General features: G+C 35.5%; 1 protein-coding gene across 1 annotated transcript in view; it reads left to right on the plus strand.

The window, feature by feature from the left end:
- The window catches only part of CFAP47 (cilia and flagella associated protein 47), a 540,470-nt gene that overhangs the window by 110,484 nt on the left and 404,175 nt on the right, over window positions 1-25,811 (plus strand). The window contains exons 23-25 of the mRNA XM_058712583.1: window positions 7,405-7,499; window positions 14,290-14,449; window positions 24,513-24,708. Coding sequence (XP_058568566.1) covers window positions 7,405-7,499; window positions 14,290-14,449; window positions 24,513-24,708 — 451 coding nt within the window. The remainder of the gene's footprint in view (window positions 1-7,404; window positions 7,500-14,289; window positions 14,450-24,512; window positions 24,709-25,811) is intronic.

Raw genomic sequence — 25,811 nt, forward strand, 5'->3', positions numbered from 1 at the left:
TATATTATGCAATATTTTGTTTTTTAATTCTGACATTAAGTTGTCATTAATAATAAAATAGTGCTCAGTTGATAATTACACTTGGCATCTAGTAAGAGAAGCCTCATTAAAGTAGCATATACAATGCAGAGATTTATTTCATTCCTTTTTAAAATACAGAATTAGGGGGCGCCTGGGTGGCTCAGTTGGTTAAGCATCTGACTTCGGCTCAGGTCATGATCTCGCGGTTCGTGAGTTCAGGCCCCGCATCGGGCTCTGTGCTGACAGCTCAGAGCCTGGAGCCTGTTTCAGATTCTGTGTCTCCCTCTCTCTCTCTGAACCCCTCCCCACCCCCCCACCCCCATCCCCGTTCATGCTCTGTCTCTCTCTGTCTCAAAAATAAATAAATGTTAAAAAAAAATTTTTAAAAATAAAATACAGAATTAGAAAGTCTGCAGCTGGTAGGGAGCCTCTGTGGAGTTTTCTCTCTTGTTTTAAGATATCTTTTTTGGGAAAAAATCATTGTCTAATTTTGTTCTCCTAATTAGGTAAATTATTTTCATGAAAGATAAAATTTACCTACTTGACAAATAAAAATTAATGTACCATCATTATGGAAGATTGGAAAATGTTAGAAACACAGAAATGTCATCTAGTATGTGAATATTTAGAGCATAGTATTATTAATATGTTGGTATTTTACTCTTCTTTTGTTATATGCCTTTATTATTTTATTTTTTAACATAGTTGTGATCTTCCTGCCTGTGTTCAGTTGAAATCTCTTCATTCTTAATAGAAATTTTTATTTAGGGGAGCCTGGGTGGCTCATTCAGTTGAGTGTCCTACTTCAGCTCAGGTCATGATCTCGTGGTCTGTGAGTTCAAGCCCCGCCTCGAGCTCTGTGCTGACAGCTTGGAGCCTGGAGCCTGCTTCAGATTCTGTGTCTCCCTCTGTCTCTGCCTCTTCCCCGCTCAGGCTGTGTTTCTCTCTCTCTCTCAAAAATGAATAAATGTTAAAAAAAAAAAAAAACAATTTAAAGGGGCGCCTGAGTGGCTTAGTTGAGTGTCCGACTTCAGCTCAGGTCATAATCTCGCAGTACGTGAGTTCAAGCCCTGTGTCGGGCTCTCTGCTGACCACTCAGAGTCTGGAGCCTGCTTCAGATTCTGTGTCTCCCTCTGTCTCTGCCCTTCCCCTGCTTGTGCTCTATCTCTCTCACTCTCAAAATAAACATTAAAAAAATTAAAAAAAGAAACTTTTACTTAGATGTTATACACTCTTATTAATTGTATAAATTAACACTGATAGCTATTATAGAATATTTCATCCTGTAAGTATCTCTTATAGGTTATATAAGCATAATTCTAAGCATTTAGGTTGTTTTTTAAAAATTTTCTTATTCATATAAATATTGTAGTGAACATTTTTATGTATAATACTTTTTCCCTGTTTAGATTTTTTTTCAGTGATATTCTCTTCATTGGCTGCATTCCTTCTAAAGTATATACATGTTAAAGCTCTAGATCATTTTGCAAAAGGGCTTTTGTAAAGAGTTTTGCTGTTTCAACCCTCCTTCAGTGTAAACTCTAACCAGCATTGAATTAAAGAAATAGGATATTTTTCTATGTTATTAAAAGTATATCATTTCAATTTTCATGTCAATTTCTTTGATTACTCATGAGGATTAAAATTTTCTGTCTTTGCTATTAATTCTATATTTCATATATAAGTTATCTGTTCATGAACTTTGCCTTTATCAGTATGGTTATGTATCTGTCTGATAGATGCCACTGATTTCCTTATTTATATTACTTTTTTTTCATTTTTACGGTGAATTTTTTCTAAGGTTCATTGTTTGCCTTTAGTTTTGTTTGTTTTTCAATAAATCTCTTAAAATAATTTTATAGTGAAATTTAGCTATTGTTTCCTCTGTGATTTCTAACATTCTTTTAAAGATTAGACCATCTTCCCTAGCTACAGAATTGGTATATGTGTAATACTGTTTTTTTTCCTATTTTTAATGGTTTAAAACTTGTTCAACATTTTCTAAAAAAACAAAAACAAAAACAATTTCTATACTTAATTTGTTTATTTTTAACTTTATTTATTTATTTTGAGATAGAGAGCATGAAACAGGGAGGGAAAGAGAGAGAGGGAGAGAGAGAATCCCAAGCAAGCTCTGCACTGTTATTGTGGAGCCCATTGCGGGCCTTGAAGTCACAAACCATGAGATCATGACCTCAGCTGAAATCAAGAGTCAAGTGCTTAACTGACTGAGACACCCTGGCTCCCCAGTACTTATTTAATTTGTTAAAAAAAAATGTTGCTGGGGCGCCTGGGTGGCTCAGTCGGTTAAGCGTCCGACTTCAGTTCAGGTCATGATCTCACAGTCTGTGAGTTCGAGCCCCGCATCGGGCTCTGGGCTGATGACTCAGAGCCTGGAGCCTGCTTCCGATTCTGTGTCTCCCTCTCTCTCTGCCCCTCCCCCGTTCATGCTCTGTCTCTCTCTGTCTCAAAAATAAATAAACGTTAAAAAAAAAAATTTTTTTTTAAAATGTTGCTGTATTTCCAGAGAGGATTGGAATGTCAAAGCAAACTTGGTTGTATCATATAACTTATCAACACCAAAGTTTACTAACGATTCAAACGATAAAAATATAATCAGGCAGAGATGTAACATTTCTTTTGTAGAAGTTGGCATCTATTAGACACAGGTTTCCAAATTGTCCTTTTCTCCCTCCTTAAGATGCCTTTTGCTTTTGAATTGACTTTTGAAAGTCATTTGTAGAAACCTTTGTCTCAAAGGAAGCTGTTTTTTGTTTGGAGCTTCCCATTTTTATACTCTTAATAGTTATACATATAGGAAATGTCTATATGAGGAATTGTCATTTGTCTCATAAATCCATAAATTCCAGATATTTTTGGTTGGCCATTTGGACAGGTAATGCGTGTCAAAAGTTTTCTTTGAAATAGTCCACTAGTCAATTCCAATTTTTAAAAATGTTTATTTTGATAGAGTGCATGCATACATATGTGAGACCAGGAAAGGGACAAAGGGAGAGGGAGAATTCCAAGCAGGCTCCACATTCTCAGCATAGTGTCTGGCTTGGGTCTCGATCTCATGAACTGTGAGATTACTACCTGAGCCGAAATCAAGAGTCAGGTGCTTATCCCACTGAGCCACCCAAACACCCTTAGTCAATTCCATTTTTATGTTTGCAAGGAAACTTGGTCAAGTCCATTACTCTCTGAGATATCCCCTCAATAGAAGGATGATGCCTTAGTAGGGGACTCATAAGCTTGCTGTTACCTCTTTATTCCCAAATTACATGCATTCCTTTTAAAATTAAAATAGTGCTAACCCAGAATTGTAATCCATCATCTCCTTCTCAAGGCTTATCCTGCACCCAAGACGCAGTGACTTTTTTCATTAATTATCTAATGAAAACACTTATTTAATGACAAGCATTTTCACTCACTTGAAACTCTAATTCTTCTTAAAAATTTTGCAATATAATTATAGTTTAAATTTCAATTAAAATTTTTATCAGAGATTTAATTGTTTTGACAATATATTGTTCATTGTTAAGCCAAATAGTGTATCTGCGTATTTTATTTACATTCTTTCAACTTTTTATTTATCCCTGGAGTTACTAATTCCTCATATGTCCTTAAATATTTGACAAAATCCTTCCATGCCACAAAGCTCTGTATTATGCTTATATGGACACTGTTCCACATGGTAGTCTACCCTGTCAGATAATGTGTCATAAGTTCTCATTCCCTGAAAGCAGCCCTTCTGGAGCACAACAACCTCCTGCTCCAACATGCACTGAGTGCTTTCTTTTCCTGTGACAGAACTCTTGTCTAAGACTTCCTTTCACTATAATGTGGGCATTTTCTTTTCTCTTTTCTGTCTTGACTCTCCTGTTTTTTCAGTCCCTTGCCTTCCTATTTCTTGGGTTACTTCACTGTTTAGGTAGATTACATCTTCCAGGAGCTTCTAAAGAGTGTAAGGGAGATAATTGAGAATTTCCTTCTCTGAAAATGTCTTTTATTTGCCTCTCATATTTAAATGATAATTTGGTTTAGTATGAAATTCTAGATTGAAAATAATTTTCCCTCAAAATTTCGAAGATATTATCATTACCTTTTAATTTCCACTGTTGTGTTTAGAAGTCTGATGACATTCTTCTTCCCCATCCATTACATAGGACCTAGCGTTTCCCTGTTAGAAGCTATTAGAAGCTGCTTTTTATCCCTGGTACTCCATTATTTCACAATGGTGACTTTAGTGTGAACCTTTTGTCTTAAGTTCTTGTGGACCTTTTCAATATGGAAATTCATGTCTTCCAGTTCTATAAAGTTTTCATAAATTATTTCCTTGAAAAGTTCCTTCCCACTGTTTTCTGTATTTCTTTCGTTCAGACTTCTATTGTTGTATTTTGTACTTCCTGGATTATGTTATATATATATTAATTAAATTATATATTCTCTCCTATTATCCTTTTCCTTATCTTTTTGTTGTACTTCCCAGGATATTTTTCTGACTTTATTATGTCTTAAGAAATTATTTTGGCAGTTTTAAACTAACAAGGGTTAACTTTTTTTCTGATTATTTCTTTACATACGGACTTTTGAAAAAATAAAAACACCTTTTATCTCTACTTGTATTATTATTTCTTTGAAATTTTCTTCTGTTGACTATCCATTGTCTCAATTTTTGCTGAATTATTTCTCCTTCATATTGAGGAGTTTCTCAAATGTCTATTGATTTTTGCCTATTCTCTCATGATCATTGGTGAGTCTTGCAGTGCTGGCTTCATTACCAACTGTTATATCATTGCCTGACAGTCTGGATCCCAGTGAAGATTTAAGGTGATCAAAATGTTAGCCTGTAAGACTTTAATCTTGAGCAGTTCATTTTTTCTAGAAAATGCTTCTTCAAAGTAAAAAGATAATAAGGATCATATATCAACAACAGTATGCATGTAAATTTGATAACCAGATGAAATGGAGTAATTCCTTAAGAGACACAATCTGCCCAAACTCATACAAGAAGAAATAGACAATCTGGATAGGCCTCAATCTTTTAAAGAAATTGAATCAATAATTAATAAGCTTCAAAAACAGAAAGCACCAGGCCCAGATGGGTTCATTGGTGGACTCTATCAAACATTTAGAGAAGAAATCATACCGATTCTCTATAATTCATTCTGTACAATCTCCTTCAGAGGATAGAAACAGAAAGAATACTTTTTTAACTCATTTGGAGGTGATTTTTGCCCTAATCCCAAACCAGGCAAAGACATTGCAACAATAGAAAACAACAGACTAATACCTCTCATTAGCATAGATATAAAAATCCTTAATAAAATATTTGCAAATCAAATCCAGCAGTGTATAAAAAGAATTATGCACCATGACCAAGTGAGATTTATCTCATGTATGCAAGGTTGGTTCACATTCAAAAATCAAGTAATGCATTCCATCATATCAACAGACTAAAGAAGAAAATATCACATGATCATATCAATAGATGCAGGGGAAGAAAAAGCATTTCATAAAATCTAATACGCTTTCATGCAAACAACTTAGTAAATGAGGACTGGAGCATAACTTTCTCAACTTGATAAAAAATATCTACAAACACCCTAAAGCTATCATCATTTTTAATGATGAGAAATGCAAAGCTTTCTCAGTAAGATTAGAAACCAAGCGAGGATGACCCTTTTCACTCTTTAAACATTGTACTAGAAGTCCTAGCTAATGCAGTAGAGCATGAACAGGAATCAAAGGATACACAGGTTGAAAAGGAAGAACTAAATTCTTTGTTTATTGAAGATATCATTGTTTATGTAGAAAATCTAAAAGAATCGATTAAGAAAGACACTTCTGGAACTAATAACCTGATATAGCAAAGTTGCAGGATATAAGTTTAATATACAAAAGTCAATTGCTTTCCTATACACAAGCAATGAGCAAATGGAATTTGAAATTAAATACAAAATACCATTTATATTAGCATCCAACAAAAATGAAGTACTTAGGTATGAATATAACAAGATATTTATAAGATCTATATAAGGAAAGTTAAGAAATTTATCTGATGAAAGATAGCAAAGAAGAATTAAATAAATTGAGTGATATTCCACATTCATTCATAGGAAGTCTCAATATTGTTAAGATGGCAGTTCTTCCCAATTTTATCCAGAGATTCAATGCAATCTTAATAAAAACCCCAGCAACTTACTTTGTGGGTATTGCCATATTGATTAAAAGTTTATATGGAGAAGGAAAAGACCTATAATAGCCAACACACTACTAAAGGTGATGAACAAAATTGGAGGACTGACACTATCCAACTTAGAGATTTTCTACAAAGGTACAGTAATCACAAGACTTTGGTTTTGGCATCAATACAGACAAATAGATGAGTGGAATAGAAAAGAGAGCCCATGGGGCGCCTGAGTGACTCAGTCAGTTGGGCGGCTGACTTTGGCTCAGGTCATGGTCTCACGGTTTGTGAGTTCAAGCCCCTCATAGAGCTCTGTACTGACATCTCGGAGCCTGGAGCCTGTTTCAGTTTCTGTGTCTCCCTCTCTCTGCCCCTCCGCCACTTGCACTCTGTCTCTCACATTGTGTCAACAATAAATAAACATTAAAACAATTTTTTTGAAAGAGAGCCCACAAATAGACCCACATATGTAGTCAAATGATGTTTGACATAGTAGAGGCAATATAGCTCAGAAAAGATATTCTTTTCAAAAAATGGTGCTGAAGAACAGGACATCACAAAGAAAAATGAATCTAGATATAGACCTTACACCCTTCACAAAAGTTAATTCAAGTGGATCACGGGTCTAAATGTAAAATACAAAATGTAAAAACTTTTAGTAGAAAGCAAAAGAAAAAATCTGTATGACCTTGAGTTTGGCAGTGACATTTTAGATACAACAACAGCGGCAAGATCTGTGAAAGAAGAATTGATAAGCTGGACTTCATTAAAATTAAAAATTTCTGCTCTTCAAAAGACGCTGTCAAAAGACCAAAAAGGTGTATTTGCAAAAGTCATGTTTCTTTTCACTTCTGTACTTTTGCATTGGTCAAACTCTATTATAGTGACTATTTTAACTATGTTTACATTATTCTCAGCTTAATATTTAGTATATTTTATACTCTTCTTGTCTCAAGAATAGTTTTTCTGTTATACTTGTAATTAATTATCATTAAAATACAAAATTGGAATTTTATAGATGTGATTAAACATGATATTCTATGAATGTTTTAAAGTGTGATTTTGTTTTCTCTCTGGGTACATAAAAATACAAAAAATATTTTTTATTTCAGGTTGAGAAGTATAGTAATAATTAACTATGAGCTAATATCTCTTAATATTTTATCAGTACATTTATTTTCTTCTCATAGTATTGCAAGCACCATTGACATTATCCAGCACTGATTTTTCATTTGAAATCCCATTTTATACTATGGATCCTAATAACAAAGTCACAAAAACTCAGGTATGTATAGAGAAATGATGCAGTTTACAACTTTTCTTTTTACTGTGGTTTTTAGTTTATTGAGTTGATTATTCTGAAGCATTTGTTTTAAGAATACTTTCATTCTTAGAGAACTTGCATATCTATATATTGTATTTCTCAGAAGTAATTATGAAAATATATGGACACATATAAAGCCATTTTTATATATGCATATATTTAATAGGACTATTCAAAATATTTTATTTTTTAAAGAATCTTTTCCTTTTTTTAAGTTTTATTTATTTATTTTGAGAGACATAGAGATAGTGTGAGTAGGGTAGGGGTAGAGAGAGATGGAGAAAGAATCCCAAGCAGGCTCCATGCTTGGCACAGAGCCCAATGAGGGGCTTGAACTCACGAAACCATGAGATCATGAGCTGAGCTGAAACCGAGAGGAGGACACTTAGCCGACTGAACCACCCAGGCACGCCCCAAAATATTTTAAATAGAATTAAATCATCTGTCTCTCCTTATATAAAATGGGGCTATGATTAAATTAATGTGAAATATGTTCCATACAGGTAAGGAAATGTGGTGGAAGGTAATAATAAAAACGGGAAAAGTTCAGGTATATAATAAAGTGACTTCTATGACAATCTACTCTTTTTTTCTTACTAGATATCTCTGCATCTCTCTCTCTCCTAATTAATCCATCTAGAAAGAAAAAAGAGTGACATGAATAAAAAGGAAGCTCATACATACATAGTAGAAAATTGTATTTGTAGTGCCCCTTTATTATCTTATATATTGCTTTTCCTGCAATTAATTTTGAACCTCTGTAGCTTTGAGGGCAAATTATATGGAGAAAATATTTAACATTTTATGCGTCAAATAATAGCCAAGTGCTACATGAAATTATAGAGAACAATAAAGGATCTCTTCTGACATTAAAATGTGATGGTTTTGGGGCGCCTGGGTGGCGCAGTCGGTTAAGCATCCGACTTCAGCCAGGTCACGATCTCGCGGTCCGTGAGTTCGAGCCCCGCGTCAGGCTCTGGGCTGATGGCTCGGAGCCTGGAGCCTGTTTCTGATTCTGTGTCTCCCTCTCTCTCTGCCCCTCCCCCGTTCATGCTCTGTCTCTCTCTGTCCCAAAAAAAATAAATAAAAAACGTTGAAAAAAAAATTAAAAAAAAAAAATAAAATGTGATGGTTTTAAGCATACTATCAGTAAGACTTCTATCTATAATATAACTTCAAGGATGCAAAAGACTTTGTGTTGGGACTAGAAAGGAAGCATTAGTGAACTGAATTGGATTGAATTCCAAAAGAAAAGCAATCCCTCTATAAATATGATTTTATTTTATATCATTGAATTGTTTTCAATTGGCATAATAAAAGATGATCTAGACAAGAGCCTTCTGTCTTGAGTGGCAAAGTGGTCATATTGGCCCCACAGAGAAGGAAATGTGATTCTAATATACTGCTTGGATTTGCCATGAATGATATTTACATAGTCATAATAAAATATATTATGCAGAGAAGTCGTAATATGTTTGTGGGGCAGAATTCAAATTGATCCTATATAGTGTATTACATGTAAAATGACAAGTGTTTGATATGTACAATGTGTATGTGAAGGTTAAGTTGACAGAAGGGTTGGGAATGGTAGAAGAAAGGAGTGAAACTCATTTTACTCAGTGGGTAATTAAAGGAAATTGTGTAAAGTTGACAGAAGAACTAGAGATATAAATATATTACTTCAAGTTACCAGGTGACTATGGAAGAATTAAAATAATTTAAATATCCACAATTGGGAGGTGGAAAGGGGAGTGGAGATAGTATCTATGAGCTAAATCCTCATCTTCACTAGTGGGCACTCAAGAGACAATATCTGGGTCTGATAAATCATGACATAGCCATGTGATAGAGTAATGGCCCCCAAAGTTATCCAATTTCAATCCCTAGAATTTTTGAGTACACTATCTTCTATTGCAGAAGATACTTTGCTGATGTGTAATGTGATTGACATTAAAGACCCTAAGCAAGGGAGATTATCCTAGATGATCTAGATGGTCCCATTTGACTCATGTGAATGGTTAAAACCAGAGAAGTTTTCCTGACTGTGCTCAGAAGAAAATGTGATGACAGAAGAAAGGTAGAGAGATCTGATGTTGCTAGATGTGAAGATGGTGAAAAGGAGGCCACCAGGCAAAGAATGTGTTTGCTCTCTACAAACTGGGAATGACAAGCAAATAGCCTTCCCTAGAGCCCTCCAGAAAAGATCATGGTTCCTTCACCTTGATCTTAGTCCGGCGATAAACCTGTTGAACTTCTAACCTACAAGACTGTAGTTTAATAAATTTGTATGGCTTTAGACTACTAAGTCTGTGGTCATTTGTTATGGCAGCAATGAAAAAGCCTCAAGTAAGCCATATCAACATTATATTGAGAATAAGGCTATAACTATCAGAGAAAATCCAAATCAGAATTAGCTAAAATTGGTTGTTTCAGGGAAGCAGAGCTGTTGATGAGAAGGAGTTGAGTGGGACAACTGGTTTTTATAAGTATTTTTAAATTATTTGTGTAAGCTACTAACATGTATCATTTTGATAAGATTATTTTTAAAATGACAGTGGTACACATACTAAATGTTTCTTTATAGATGACTGTATCAGTTCTATTCTTGGGCTAGGATTGGAAAATGGATATTTTAGAGATCTGCCGTTTCTTCATTTCAGAATGAGAAAAAATGAGGCATTCAAATGACTAGTACAATTTCATGCTCACCTTCTGTTTTAAAAGATGTTTCTTTCTTTATAAGATGCAAATTTTAGAACTAAATAGATATTTAAGTACAGAGAGACATTGGGAATAAAATCGCCTATTTTTTTAATCCTAAATATTTTAAATCAATCATACTTTAGAAAGAAAGGAAGTATGTTATTTTGTTGTGGTGCCAATTGCATGGATCATTGTATACTCTTCAAATTTTGAAGAGTAAAGTTAGAAAAATACCTAGCTCAAGGTTTTATTGTAATAGTCTGTTGCACAAGTCTGCACACATGTCATGCATATAGCTCCCAGATTTATCAGAACTTTACAAAGACAGTGCAGAGATTTTATGTATACTCTTCACACAACTTCCCGTCATGCTAACACCTTATACAACTACAGAACATTTTTCAAAACTAACAAGTTAACATTAGTACAAAATTATAAGTTAGACAGTAGACTCTATTTGGGTTTTGTTGCGACCGGCGCAACAAACACCGAGATCAGGGTCCTGAGGGTAAGGGAATGTAAGAAAAAAAAAGAGAAGAGAAGCCAGTTTGGGAACAGGAGGGTCCCCTGCCTGGGCTGATGGCCCAAGTGATGGCTTTATTGTTGCTGTACCCAATCTTTTATATCAAGACTCTTATGGATCAAGTCATTTTAAGAATAAACAGGTTTCACATGATCGCTGCCAACCAAAACATTTAGTTCTGTGTACCTTGTGAACTTTCTAAACGGGTCGCAACAAGACCTTGTTGATAGATTGCTAGCAAAACACAGTTCCCATGTTTGTTTCTATTTGACCCGGGGTAGAAAAGGGGGGTAACATTACTGCCAACACCCACAGACCACAGGCTTCAGGAATTAGCTTTCTCAGCCTTGACAAGGCTTTCGTATGCCTTTGCAAGTGGGGGAATGGGAGGGGGAACCACCGGGTTGGCTGAGTCAACAGGGAGCCGTTGCTCGACCAGGTCTCAGCCTGGCACCGGGGTCCGGCCTCCCACAGGGTTTTACCCGTTTTTCACTAATGTCCTTTTATGTCTCATGGTCCAATCCAGGATACCATATTGTATTTAGTTTCCTCTGATCTGTGGCAGGCTCTCAGTCTCACTTATGTTTTTATGACCTGGTCAATTTTAAAGAATACTGGTTTGGTATTTTTTCCGAATATTCTTTAATTTTGGTTTGTCTGATTCTTTACACCTTTCTCGACTGCATTCTTATTTTTTATGGGTTTCAGGGAAGAGTGTAACAGCTGAAATGTCTTCTTTTGTCACATGTGAAGGGTGTACATGATATTGTGTATGGCTTACTGGTAGTGATAAATGTCAGGAGACTTGGAAAAAAGTTGGACAAACTGTTTTTCTTTTTTCACACTCTATATTTCGGAAGTGAGTCATCAATGTCAGCCCACACTCAATGGGTTGGTGGTCAAGCTCCACCTTTTGGCGGGGTTATTTACATATATTATTCAGAATTTTTCTGTAAGCATTATTATTCCTTCCCTCCTTTTATTTATTTATTTTATTAATATATCAATGTGACTTCACAAATATTTACTTCATACTTTCAGTTATAATCCAATATCACATTATCACATTATTTATTTTGTTATTAAAATTGTTCCAGCTCTGGCCATTAGGAATTCTTTTAGACTTGTCCTTTGACATACTTCCATCATGATTTTTAAGCATTCTCTTACTTTCTGGCACTATAAAATGGTCCAGGCTTGTCTTTTATTTTGCTTGTTCCAGTTCTAGAATCAACATTTTCTTCAAGAAACCCCAGTACCATTTATGGAAGAATGGTATTTAGAAATCAAGATCTGTACACTAGATGTGCTAGCTGCTGCTGGGATGTCACATGTTCTAAGCCCCTTTGGCAAATAGAATCAGGAAATATTTGTGTGTATACTAGTGAATACACACATACATAATTTGGCTATCGTTCTTTTTAAAAAAATTTTTTTTAATGTTTTTATTTATTTTTGAGACAGAGAGAGACAGAGCATGAGCAGGAGAGGGGCAGAGAGAGCGGGAGACATAGAATCCGAACTAGGCTCCAGGTTCCGAGCTGTCAGCACAGAGCCTGATGTGGGGCTCAAACTCACGGACCGTGAGATCATGACCTGAGCTGAAGTCGGACGCTTAACCAACTGAGCCACCCAGGCGCCCCATCATTCTTTTTTTTAAATTGTGTTTTAATGTTTATTATTTTGAGAGAGAGAAACAGAGCACGAGTGAGGGAGGGACAGAGAGAGACACACACACACAGAATCCGAAGCAGGCTCCAGGCTCTGAGCTGTCAGCACAGAGCCCAACATGGGGCTGGAACCCATGGACTGCGAGATCATGACCTGAGCCAAAGTGGCACGCTCAACCTACTTAGCTACCCAGGTGCCCCTGTCTATCTATCATTCTATCTCTATCATCCATCCATGTATCTATTTATCTATTTAAACATGGGTTCAAACTGATGTCTCTGACTTTAATCCAGCACCACAAGGTTTATTCCAATCTTTCTTCCTTGCTTATTTTTAACTCCTTTCTCTGACCATGAAAAATCTGGCTCTCTTATTTATACTTTATTTATGTATTTTTTTACCTGTATAAAGTACAGGTAAAAGTGTATACTTTTACTAGTGTACTAGTAAAGAAGTTTCAGAATTTTTAACCTGTATCTAGAATTGCTAATATATTTGCCAACTAGCGTACAGTATTAATAAAGAGTAACTTTTTGTCTTTAGCTCTATAATTCCCAGTCCAAACACAGTTTTGCAGTTGCTTCGGCCATTCCTCCTCAGTCTCCACTAACTTCCGTGAGATTATCTCATACATTTGTAATATACTTTGTTGTAATCTACGATGTATCCTGGGGTTCCCAGTACCTTGGTTGATTGTTTTTAAGTTACTTACATTTAAGTTAACTCTTAGTGGTATATAGTTCTATGGGTTTTGAAAAATATGTAGAATAATTGTCCTACCACTTCAATACATGACAGAATGGTTTTACTACACTAAAAATCCTCAATGTAACCCCTTTGCTGTCAACTACTCCTCTTTCCACCAACACTTGGCAACCACTGGTTCTTTTTTTCCATCCAAATGATTTTGCATTTCCAGAATGACAGGTAATTTAATTATATAAAATGTGGCCATTTGGGTCTGGCATCTTTCACTTAGCAAAATATATTTTACATTTATTTATATTTTTGTGTGAATTAATACTTCATTTATTTTATCACTAAATTTTATTCCATTGTATGGAATGTTTATCCATTCATTATTTGAAGGAAATCTTGGTTGTTGTTTTTTCCTCCATTGCTTGGCGATGAACAAAACTATTATAAACATTAACATGTACATTTTTATGTGAGCATGAATTTTCACTTAAGTAAATACTTAGGAAGGGGATTACTGGGTCATATGGTATTGTATACTTAACATTATAAGAAACTGCCAAACTGTCTTCCTCAAGGACTATACCATTTTACAGTCTCACAATCATGAATGAAAGTTGTTACTCAGCATCCTTGCTAACTAGCATAGCTTTTTGACATTTTTATTTTACCCTGGTCTCTATCCTTTGTGTATTTTTCATAGTTGTTAATATGCTATGAACATATTTGCATACCCCTTTGTTTGCCTAACATCACTTTTAAAACTATCTGTGAATTCCACTTTAAAAAACTTTTTTTTAATGTTTATTTATTTTTGAGATGGAGACAGAGTGCGAGTGGGGTAGGGGTGGAGAGAGAGGGAGACACAGAATCTGAAACAGGCTCCAGGCTCTGAGCTGTCAGCACAGAGCCCGATGCGGGGCTCGAAACCACGAACCATGAGATCACGATCTGAGCTGAAGTCGGATGCTTAACTGACTGAGCCACCCAGGCACCCCATGTGAATTCCACTTTTAATCACTTGACTTTGTACACAGCCTCTTCACCTTGGCATGGTAAAACAAGCTAAATTTTATATTGCATATTATAATGCATATTATTGCATATTATAATTTTTATAAATGTCTTTTTATTTATGTATTTTGTGTGTATAAACAGGATCTTGTCTTACATAATACTTCAAAACAAGATGTGAAATGGACTTTGGATATTAGTAATACTGGCAAACTTTTCAAAGATGGCACATTCAAGATTAGTGTGCTGAGTGGGATTCTGCAACCACAAAATGAAATTAATGTTTCCATAAGTTTCTGTCCAAGTAAGTCCTTTTTTCTTATATTTGTTATTGATGTTTCAATTTACCTCTCACATATTATTTAATTTTATCTTGTACACAAAAGTTTAGGTTATTTTTTATGTGTTCTTTAAATAGTTTTAAGAAGTTTCATACTAGAATTCTTTCATAACCAGCCTCAAATATGGCCCCAAATAATTCTCACGTCTTGGTATTCATGGCCTTATATAGTCCCCTCCCACATCACATAGGACTGATGTATCACCCAGAAGATATTATGAATGTGATGGCGTATGATTTCCAAGATTAGGTCAGAAAAGGCATGGCCACGTCTAGCTTGCATTCTTGGATTGCCTGCTTTGGGGAAGCTGGCCATTGTGTCTATTTATCTCTATGTTCACTTCTTTACTGATGTTTTTTTTTTACAACAGCTTTATTGTACCTTTTTCTAATTGGTGTGACAAATTTTCTGTTATCACAAATCTATTACAAAAATTCTTGGTGGTTCTTACACATTTACTTTTCCAAATGAACTATAGATTATTTTCTTCCTGTTTCTAGAAAAAGACATATAATTGAGTTTTTCCCTTCAAATAATGGCATGTTTTTCTAGTAATTAAAGTTTATTTTATAGGTATCACTATTATGAATGAGATTTTTAAGTTAATCTTTTTAATTAGCTATGACTATATAAAAAGAATATATTTATAGTTTATCTGTCACCTTGCTCCTATACTGAACTTCTCTAGTTAGATCTGGAAGTTTTTCAGAGATTATTCTGTATTGTTTTCTAAGCAAATAGTTTTATAATATAAAATCATAGTAACTAATGAATTTTTCTCTTCGTTTACGATATCTCCTCCTCTACCTTATTCTCCTCCTGAATCTGTTAATACAATGTTGCTACGTTACAATCACATTACATTTATATTACAACTGCACTAGAACTGTTACTATAGTCTGTCTGAATCTGTTACTATGGTGGCAGTTTGTTAAAACTTTTTTGATTCCAGTAGTTTTGCTTTGTATATTTGGATGTTATTAAAAGATTATGTCTTATATATCTTTTATAAATAGCATATGTATTTAAAGTAATGTTCTTTTTCCTACTAAATGCTATTTGCTTCAATGTCGTTTTATGTGCTACAGTGCCATTTTGTCTTTCTTTGGTTGATATATCATTTTATTTTCAGTCTGTGTCTTTTTAATTTTAAGACCAGTATTGTAAAACAAAGGATTTTGCTTCTTTTCTTGCGCAAGACTGAAATGTAATTTTTAGGAGGGGAATTTGACTTATTCATATTTTCTGTTATAATATATTTTTCATTTTCAAGCAGTTTCATTTTATATTTCCTTTATGTTATATTTCTTATCATTTTTCATAAATTTTATGTATTGATCCAATTTTTGTCTTATATGCTATACATCTATTTCCCTTCTATATGTCATCTTTAGACCTTTGGGAACACCTATGTGGACATATTTTTTCCTGTCAGTTCTAAGATGGAATAGTATCAATGAACTTTCCCACAGACAAAATTATATATGAATTTATTTCTTACTCAAGACTTTGTTGAAATATTTTGGAATTTTATTTTCAGTTAGGTTTTTTTTTGTAAACATCATTCCATTCCACCCACTGCTTGGATCAGTGGGCTGTAGTCTTCTCCGTCTCTAAGGTATTGAGGTAGCAGGAGGCAAGACTGTAGCAGATCAAAGCCAACAGGTTGGATGAGAGTACAGGGTTCTTCAAGATCAAACAGCTGGATGGAGAATGGGATCTTTGGGGAGTTGGAATTGAGTTATAGGGGCCTTTTAAGTTGGAACCAGGGTAGCTTATGCTTGATTTTTTGGTCACCCTCATTTATTTTCTTCTGGTACAGACAATTTTTATCTTTCCTGGCTCACATGGCACGGAATACAGCTTTCATGACGTTTCCTTAGTAGTTCTTTCCAAATCAAGTGTGCATTTATTTTCTGGTTTTCTTAGTTGTTTTTACTATTCATTAAAATGGGGAAACTACTGGAATCTTGAAGAAAAAGATGCCTTTTATTTTGCCTTACATTCTTATATTTTAAATCAGATACCATAGAGGTAAAATTCACATTCAGATGTGATTATTTTTGAAAGTATGGTTTTCTTAATTACAACTTTGTTAAAGTGTGATTCTTACACCATAAAATATATTTTTAAAAAATGTACAGTGTAGTGGTTTTTAGGATCGTCATAGATGGGTAGCCATCAAAACAGCCTAGTTTTAGAACATATTCATTGCTTGCAAAGGAAACCCTGTACCCATTAGTGGTCACTCCCCATCTCTCCCTCCACTCAGCCACTGCTGACCTTTATTGGTTGTCTCTAGGAATATGTTTACTGTGGATATTTCATATAAGTAGACTCCTATAATGTGTCCTCTTGTGATTGGCTTCTTTCCCTTTGCATAATAATTTCAAGGTTAGTCCAGATTATAGCATCAATTAGTACTTAATTCCCTTCTGTTACCAATAATTGTATGGATATATCACATGTTTGTTCATAGACATTCATCTGGTGGATATTTGGATCATTTGTACTTTTTTGACTCCTGTGAATAAAACAGCTAGGAACATTCCTGTAGCGTTCTGTGAGGACACATGTTTTCATTTATTTGGTTATATATCTTAGAGTGGAATTGTTGGGTCTTAGGATAATTTGATGTTTAACATTTTAAGAAACTGCCAAACTGTTTTACAAAGCAACTGTAACAGTTTAAAATGTTACCAGCAATGAATGGGGGTTCTATTTTCTCTACATCCTTGCTAACTGTTTTGTGATCTTTTTTATTATAGTTATCCTAGTGACTGTAAAATAATATGTCATTGTAGTTATTATTTGCATTTCCCGGATGACTACTGATGTTGTGTATCTTTACATGTACTTATTGTCAGTTTGTATATCATCTTTGGAGAAATGTCTGTTCAAATCCTTTGTTGATTTTAAAATTTGGTTGTCTTTTTGAGTTTACATTGTTCTTTATATATTCTGGATAAAATTATTTTATAAGTATAAAGCATTTTATTTCATTCTGAGATTTCTCTTTTCACTTTCTGATGATGACAGCTAATGCAAAATAGCTTTTAGTTTTGATGAAGCGTGTTTTATCCAATTTCTCTTTTTTTAGTTTAGCTTTTCAGTGTCTTATCTATGAAAACATCACATAACCCGAGGTCATGGTGATTTATTCTTATGTTCTCTCTTAAAGTCATATAATTTTATCTCTTACATTTAGGCCAATGGCTTATCTTGAGTTACTTTTTAATATGCTATAAGGTAGGGCTCCATCCTCATTCTTTTGCATGGGCCTATCCGCTTGTCCCAGCACCATTTATTGAAAAGAATATTGTTTCCCCATTGAATTGTGTGTGTGTATACACACACACACACACACACACACACATACACACACACACATATCCATACATACATACACACACACACATAAATCTATGTAAAGATATTTTATATAGATATGTATTAATTCTTCATGAAATGTTTAGTAGATTTCACCAGTGAATCCATTTGGATTTTGCCTGTTCTTTGTGAGAAGTTTTTTGATTGCTACTTTACTTCTGTAACTGACTCCAAGTTCATTCTCCTCACTGCACAATAGGCCAGTAAGTGGAGAGGCAAGACATTAGGGAAAGGAAAGCACTTTGTTTGGAAAGCCAGCAAACCAAAGAGATGGCAGACTATTGTCCCGAAGAACCATCTCCCTCAGCATGAAATTGGAGTTTCTTTTATGTTAGCAAAAGGAGGAAGTGGGAAGGGTTGGAGTCAAAAGGTAACTGACTTCTGGAGACATCTGAGGAGATAATGTATGTCCTTGGACAGTTGATCTTTGCATACAGGAATCTATCTGGTCATGTCATTCCTATAAATCTTAGGCATAGCGTAGTCATTTCTGTATGTACTTCCTCATCTCCTTAGGTGAGATAGATTTGGGTAAAAAGCAGTTTTTGCAAATCTTAGCTGTAACATGGCTACATGCAGGGCTCAGCAGAAGTTTCTAAGCTATAGGTCACAGCAGCAAGGAAAATAGAATCAGTGTGGAGTCAGACATGCTGTTTCTCCCTGTTATAATCCCTTTCAATAAGTCAATTCACATTTTATATTTCTTATTGTATCAGTTTAAGTACTTTTTGTGTTTCTAGGAATTTGTCCATTTTATCTACATTATCTAATTTGTTTATATACAACTTTACATTGTGTTCCTTTATATTTTTTTTATTTAGTTTCTGTAAAGTGAATAGTGATTTTCCCTGTCTTATTTGGGACTTTTGTAATTTGAATCTTCTTTTTTTCTTCGTCATTCTTGCCAAAGGTTTTTCAAATTTGATATGCTTTTCAAAGACTAACTCTTGATTTTATTGATTTTCTTAATATTTTCCTATACTCTATTCAACTAATTTCTGTTCTAATATTTATTATTTCCTCTCTTTTTGGTTTGGTTGTAATTTGCTCTTTTTTACCTTGTTTCTTATGTTGCAAAGTTAAGTACTTATATCTTCTTTTTTAAGATAAGCAATTTATGGCTCTAAATTTTACTCTGAGCCTTGCTTCTGGTACATCCCATAAGTTTTGGTATGTTTTGTTTTTATTTTAATTCATCCCAAATTACTTTGTAAAATTTCCTTTGCTATTTCTTCTTTGACACTTAGTTATTTGGGAATGTGTTGTAGAATTTTCACATATTTGAGAATTTCCAAAATTTCACGTTGTTATTGATTTCTAATTTTATTCCATTGTTGTCACAAAACATACTGTTTATGGATGCAGTCATTTTATTTTGATTATTTTTTTAATTTTTTTTAATATTTATTGTTGAGACAGAGAGAGACAGAACATGAATGGGGGAGGGTCAAAGAGAGAGGGAGACACAGAATCTGAAGCAGGCTCCAGGCTCTGAGCTGTCAGCACAGAGCCCAACGTGGGGCTCAAACTCACAGACCGTGAGATAATGACCTGAGCTGAAGTCGGAAGCTCAACCGACTGAGCCACCCAGGCGCCCCTTTTTTGATTATTTTTTAATGCTATAAATTTATTTTTTTATTTTTTTAAGTTTGTTTATTTATTTTGGGAGAGGGTAAGACCCAGAGAACACGAGTGGGGAAGGGGCAGAGAGAAAGGGAGAGAGAGAATCCGAAGCAGACTCTGCACTGTTAGTGCAGAGCCCAACACGGGGCTCAAACTCATGAACCATGAGATCATGACCTCATCCAAAATCAAGAGTCATACGCTTAACTGTCTGAGCCACACAAGTGCCCCTGGATTCAGTCAATGTAAAGGCTTACCTTATACCCTAAAATATGATTTACCTTCAAGAATGTTCAACATGCACTTGATTTCTTTTTTTTTTTAAGATTTTTTAAATTTTAAGTAATCTCTATACCCAACATGGGGCTCAAACTTAAAACCCTGACATCAAGAGTCACATGCTCTACCAACTAAGCCAGCCATGCTCCCTCACGTGCACTTGAGAAGTGTATATATTCTGTTCTTGTTGGGTAGAATGTTCCATAGATGTCTTTTAGATCTATTTTGTTTATAGACCAAAATATTTTATTTCTTTAGTGATCTTCTACCTATTTGTCTTATCCCCAATTGAGAGTAGAATATTAAATTCTCAAAGGGTTATTACTGAAATATCTGTTATTTCTTGTTTCAGTTTTACTGTTTTTTTTCCTTGTGTACTTTGTGGCTCTGTTAGGTGTATTTATGTTTATAATTGTTTTATCTTCTTCGTGGATTGTCCTGTTATCATTATATAATGTCCTTCTTTGTCTCCAGTATTGATTTTTAATAGTTATTTTGTCTGATATTAGCATAGCCACTGCAGCTGTCTTTAAGTTACTATTTGCATATATAGAATTTCTCCATCCTGTTACTTTCAGTTGAATTGTGTTTCTGAATCCAAAGAGTGTCTCTTATAGATGGCATGGATTTGGATCATTTTTAAAAATTTATTTTGCATATCTCAGCCTTCTCATGGGTGTGTTGAGTCATTTTACACTTACTGATTAATTAGCGATGAAGACAAAGATTTACATTTGCCTTTTGCTATTTGTTTTCTGTATTTTTGAGAGACAGAGAGAGGCAGCATGAGTGAGGGAGGGGCAGAGAGGAAGAGGGAGACACAGAATCCAAAGCAGGCTCCAGGCTCTGCACTGACAGCAGTGAGCCCATGCTGGGGTTCAAACTCACAAACTGTGAGATAGTGACCTGAGCCAAAGTCAAACGCTCAACCGACTGAGCCACCCAGGTGCCCTAGAGTGAATTTTTCATTTCAGTCATTACATTTTTCAACTCCACAATTTACATATATGCTTATATATACGCATATGTATGTACAATGCTTGAATTTTCTTAGGGACAGTTTCTGTTGACAGCCTTTCTGTGTGTGTATATGGATCATTCATTATTGACTTAGGATTTTTTCAGTTATACCCGGTGTGATCTTGGCCTTATTCTTTGAGCTATCCTTAGCAACTGCCATTTTCTTCTAGCAGGCATTGGTAATTGATTATGCTTTTCTTCTGTCATTTTCTTATCTTGTAATCTGACTGTGGTATAAGCCTCTTATCCCAAGCCATGGTCAGGGCCTTTATGTCCCATTTGTTTTCTTTGCCTTGTAGTTGCATCCTTTGCCATCAATATCACCTGAAGTGGGGTAGATATACTTTATCTCCACTTTGGCTAGACTTGTTATGCTTGCCACCAAGCAGGGCTGCCTTATATTCTCAAGGCTTTCAACAGTTTAAGTGGGTGTTTTTTACTTTTTGCTCCCTCTCATCTCTTTCTTGGACTGGCACAGGGATGGAGGCTGGGGCTATGGTAGAGTAGGTGACCCATACTGATCTCTAAGCAAATCTCCAGTCCCTTCTGAATCCAAACCATTGTTCTTGAATCTAATTTGTGTGGTTAGACCCTTACTTTCCTTAGATAAGATTGTTCTCAGTTCTCATTTAAATAGCCTCAATGTTTCGCAACCCATTGAGCACATAAGTTAGAACATTCTCCACATGAGAATCCCTGCTGCATAAAAATATAGAATTTTTCTGGTAATGAGCTTTAGGAAGTGAAAGTATTGACTACGAGCTTCTTTATGCAAACTGAAGCAAAAGAACAGACGGAAGATGCTTGAAAAGGCAACTACGAAGATTTCCCTCCCCTCCCCCCTATTTTTTGAGGAAGTCTATACTGGTATTTGTCTTTAATTTAAAGCATCTGCTTCAGTACCTTTATAGTTTATATGCCACAATGAAATAAGCACACCAAATGCCATTTCTGTTTAAAAGGGTGTTATAATAACTTACCTGTTATTCTTCTTAATTATTCTTTCTTCTGAAGCAACATTAAGATGCAGTCTCTGATAGATGCTGTTTGAGCCCTTCCAGATTCCCATTACTGGGTTTTCCCACCTATCTCTCAGTTGTGGATATTGGCTCCTAATAGGTTGTGTCTGTCCCCTCCTCTAGAAGGTTGCCATTGGCTGAAGGAAGATACTATGTGCAGAGATGCCTATGAGGGTAATTGTCACCACTACCACTACCTTAGTTGGCCCAGCTAACTTTCCCGCAGGTGGGACAACCTTTCCGGTGAATTCACATCCCATAGCTGCCTATGGGATCGATTTCAATCTGCATTATAAACCTACAACTTTTCATAGCTTCAGGCTCTCCTCCATTTCGCTTCCCCCTTTGCCTACAAGCTCCTCCTGAGAGCATGCACTCAGTAAATCACTTGCAGCAGAACCCTTGGGACATGACTGCTTTACACATCTAAACAAATGTGGCAATCTAAATAAAATACCACCAACTACCTCTGTTATCAACAGAAAAGGCAGGATAAGGATGTGTTCTAACTTTTAAGCTTTTTAGAATTCATTCAGCTGTGTGTTCTCTCAGTAATATTCTATTAGCACTATGTTGCCTTAATTCAGTGTCCTGATGCATCTATTAGCATGGCATTTTATTTTTTTTTATTTTTTCAGCATGGCATTTTATAATTACTCTAGCTTTGTGTGCGAGAAACAGTACATAGGGTACTGTGATTAGTAGGTTTCAAAAATGTTTCATCTTTTATTATCTCTGTTTAGAACTCTGAAAACATGATAGAAAACATTACATATTCTCCCCATTCTGAAGTTTATTCTGTAAAAGTAATTGTATTTCATTATGTATTTCTGCATATTTCCTCTCAGTTTCTATATCTCTTTCTGAAAGAAGTAGCAGGAGAGCCAGTCCAGCTAAAGCCACCATCTGTATTTCTGTATAGAGCTTCTCTTTTATGTCTATCAACATTTTTATCCAGATAAAATGGAATAGACAATCTAGAAGGAAATAAGATACATTTCCATTTGACTTTTCCTTCGATATGGGGCTAAGCCTCAGCAGTCAAATCTATGCATTGCCTTCTTAGGATTTCAACCTAACTCTTAAGAAAAAATTAAACATGCCTATAACACATTTATATAACTTAAATCTGAGATGAACGAGAAGGCCCAGCTGAGCTTAGAAAAATGTTATTGAATCCCTAGTAGTCTTAGGTTATACAGGGAACCCCCATTCTCCATGACCCCAAAACATTTAACAGGTGTGAAACCCAGAAATAATCTCCAAACACCCCATTTGGCATTCACAGTTCCGTAAGTCTTAAAACCTTGCCTAATTTTGGAAGTAATGGACTTGATTTTCTTTCTCCCCAAAATAATTTTAACAGTATCAGATTCATGAAATGAAACCATCATCTCTCTATAGATTTACAGTGTTTTAGATATATAAGTTCTATTATAATTTATTTTCTCAACTGAAGGTATGTATATAGTCTGTCCTGTTTTCACATAGTCTTTCCTGTGCTCATCTGTCAGTAAGAAGTCACTAATTCACTTCCCTTTCCAGTCACCTCTCATTTTCCAAGGATCCCAGACTATATGAACAAGAAAAGACTTATTTGACCAAGTAAAGGCACCCGGTACAGAGAGATCTAGTGAGTCTGATCAGTTCAGTGATTCTATTGCTTTTGTGTATAGTTCACAATGTCACTTTTGAACATGCATCGCCCAGAGCACTCATCGTCTGCTTTTGTGATACTCTTGATGGCCCTGATCCTGTTTTCTCATTCTAAGATATTACCTTGAGTTCATACTCACCAAATCACATCTTTCTCTCTACAAGACACTGTGTCGGGGCATCTGGGTCTAAAAGGGCACTGGCAGCTTGCTGGGATGGGACCGTTGTGTGGGACTAGCCTGCAGCCCCAGATGCTGAGCCCTTTTCTCCAACACAAACTGCCTTTCCTCATGGTGAGTTGGTACATGGGAATTGCCTTTCTTTTCCTATGAGGTGAAATTGGCCAGTCAACCCTGGTACCTTTCCATAAACTTAAAAATCTGGGAGGAACAACATTCCTCTCTTCTCAGCACACCCATTTCTCACTACGAGTCCCCTGAGATCCTTATGGCAACTGTCTGACCTCATCTTCGTACTGCATATACTAAGGGGATAGGCAGCTCCTGTAAAGGAATAGAAACCAATCCAAAAAAATAAGTCTTACTGCACTGTTTGCTCTAGGTTTATGTATTTTCCAATAATAATATCTGCTTTAACGAGGCCTGCTCTATTTCTAGACATAGTGCACTTTAAAATATTTTTTAATGTTTTATTTCTTTATTGAGAGGGAGAGAGTGAGAGACGGAGAGAGAGACAGACTGTGAGTGGGGGAGGGGCAAAAGAGAGGGAGACACAGAATCCGAAGCAGGCTCCAGGCTTCGAGCTGCCAGTACAGAGCGTGACACGGGGCTCAAACTCACAAACCATGAGATCATGACCTGAGCCAATGTCGGACCCTCAACCGACTGAGCCACCTAGGCGCCCCTCATTACATGTTTATAGTTCCTTGGCAGGATAATTCCAATTTTTGAGTAATCTATTCTCCATGGAGCTGTACCTTCATAGTACATTTATATATTTAGTAAGGTTTAAACTGTGTAAAAGTTTTTTGTGTATGTAAACAATTCTAATATCCTTTAAAATAATTATTTTTCATTAGGTCATCCTACAAAATACACAGCCGATATTCCCATTCATCTAAATGATAATCCAATTTGCTATCGAAAGTTATGTTTGGTTGGAGAGGTAAAATCACCCAAGTTATCGTTTGACCCTCCATTCATATTTTTCGCTCCTGTTCCTCTGGACGTAACAACTAAGATGAATGTCAACATTTTACCTCAAAACTATTTCAGGTAAATGCTTAATGTGAATTTACCACAGTTTGTTTATGTGCTTTTTTGTTTGTGTCTGTGTTGTATGAGTCATGAACAATGTCTGACTTGTTTTTGTTGTTGGAACGAACCGTTAAAATATTTAACAGTTCAGTTAAATTAAAAATTTTAAGAAGCCCACTTCATTACCTCACAATTAGTCATTTGATTTTCTTGTAAAAATTTTTCATATGTGTCTCTTCATGGTATGTGAAGCACATTTTCTATGGCTATGTAACAAATTACCACAAACTTAGTGCCTTAAAACATGAATTTGTTACCTTTTAAGTTTCTTTGGGTCAAGAGTCCTCTGGGTTAGTTAAGGTGTATTTACTGCTGAAGGTCTCAGTAAGTGGAAATCCAGGTGCGGGCTATGGCAGCAGTCTCATCTGAGGCTCAGTCTCCAGAATTAATCCTTTCAGTTGTAGGACTAAGATAATTTCTTGCTGGCTGTTGGGACCGCTCTCAGCTCTTAGAGACCACCCTCACATCCTAGCCATGTGGTTCCTCCTCCCATCATGGTACTTTAGAGCATCTCTCTGACTTCTGAGTCTCTGACCTCCAAACCTTTTAAGATCTCACCTAATTAAATATGATCCCCACATGATAATCTTTTAGCTTTATTTGCATTCATTTGGCTAGAGGTGTCAGTTACATATGGAAAGTCCCTTTACCATTGCTGTATAACACAAATTAATCACCAGTGTGATATACTTACAGATTCTGTTACCCACGGGGTGGGAATAATGCAGGGTTTGTGTATGTACACTAGGGGAGAGGACTCTTGGGGGCCATCACAGAATTACTCAGAGCAAGTAGATTGTGTGTGTGTGTGTGTGTGTGTGTGTGTGTGTGTGTGTGTTCATTCATTCATTCATTCATTCATTACTGGCTTATGAGGAATATAAGAGGTCTCCAAAGGGCTCAAATCAAAACAGACCAAACCAATACATATAAGCTGAAACCAGAGTAAGAGTGGTGAGCTGTAGTAATCTGCCAAATGCAGGTTTTTTCTTAAAACTTGATACAACTTTGTTGAGCATCTGACTTTGGCTCAGGTCATGATCTCACAGTTTGAGTTTGAG

The sequence above is a fragment of the Neofelis nebulosa genome, chromosome X (genome assembly GCF_028018385.1).
Source record: "Neofelis nebulosa isolate mNeoNeb1 chromosome X, mNeoNeb1.pri, whole genome shotgun sequence".
NCBI classification, from domain to species: Eukaryota; Metazoa; Chordata; class Mammalia; order Carnivora; family Felidae; genus Neofelis; species Neofelis nebulosa.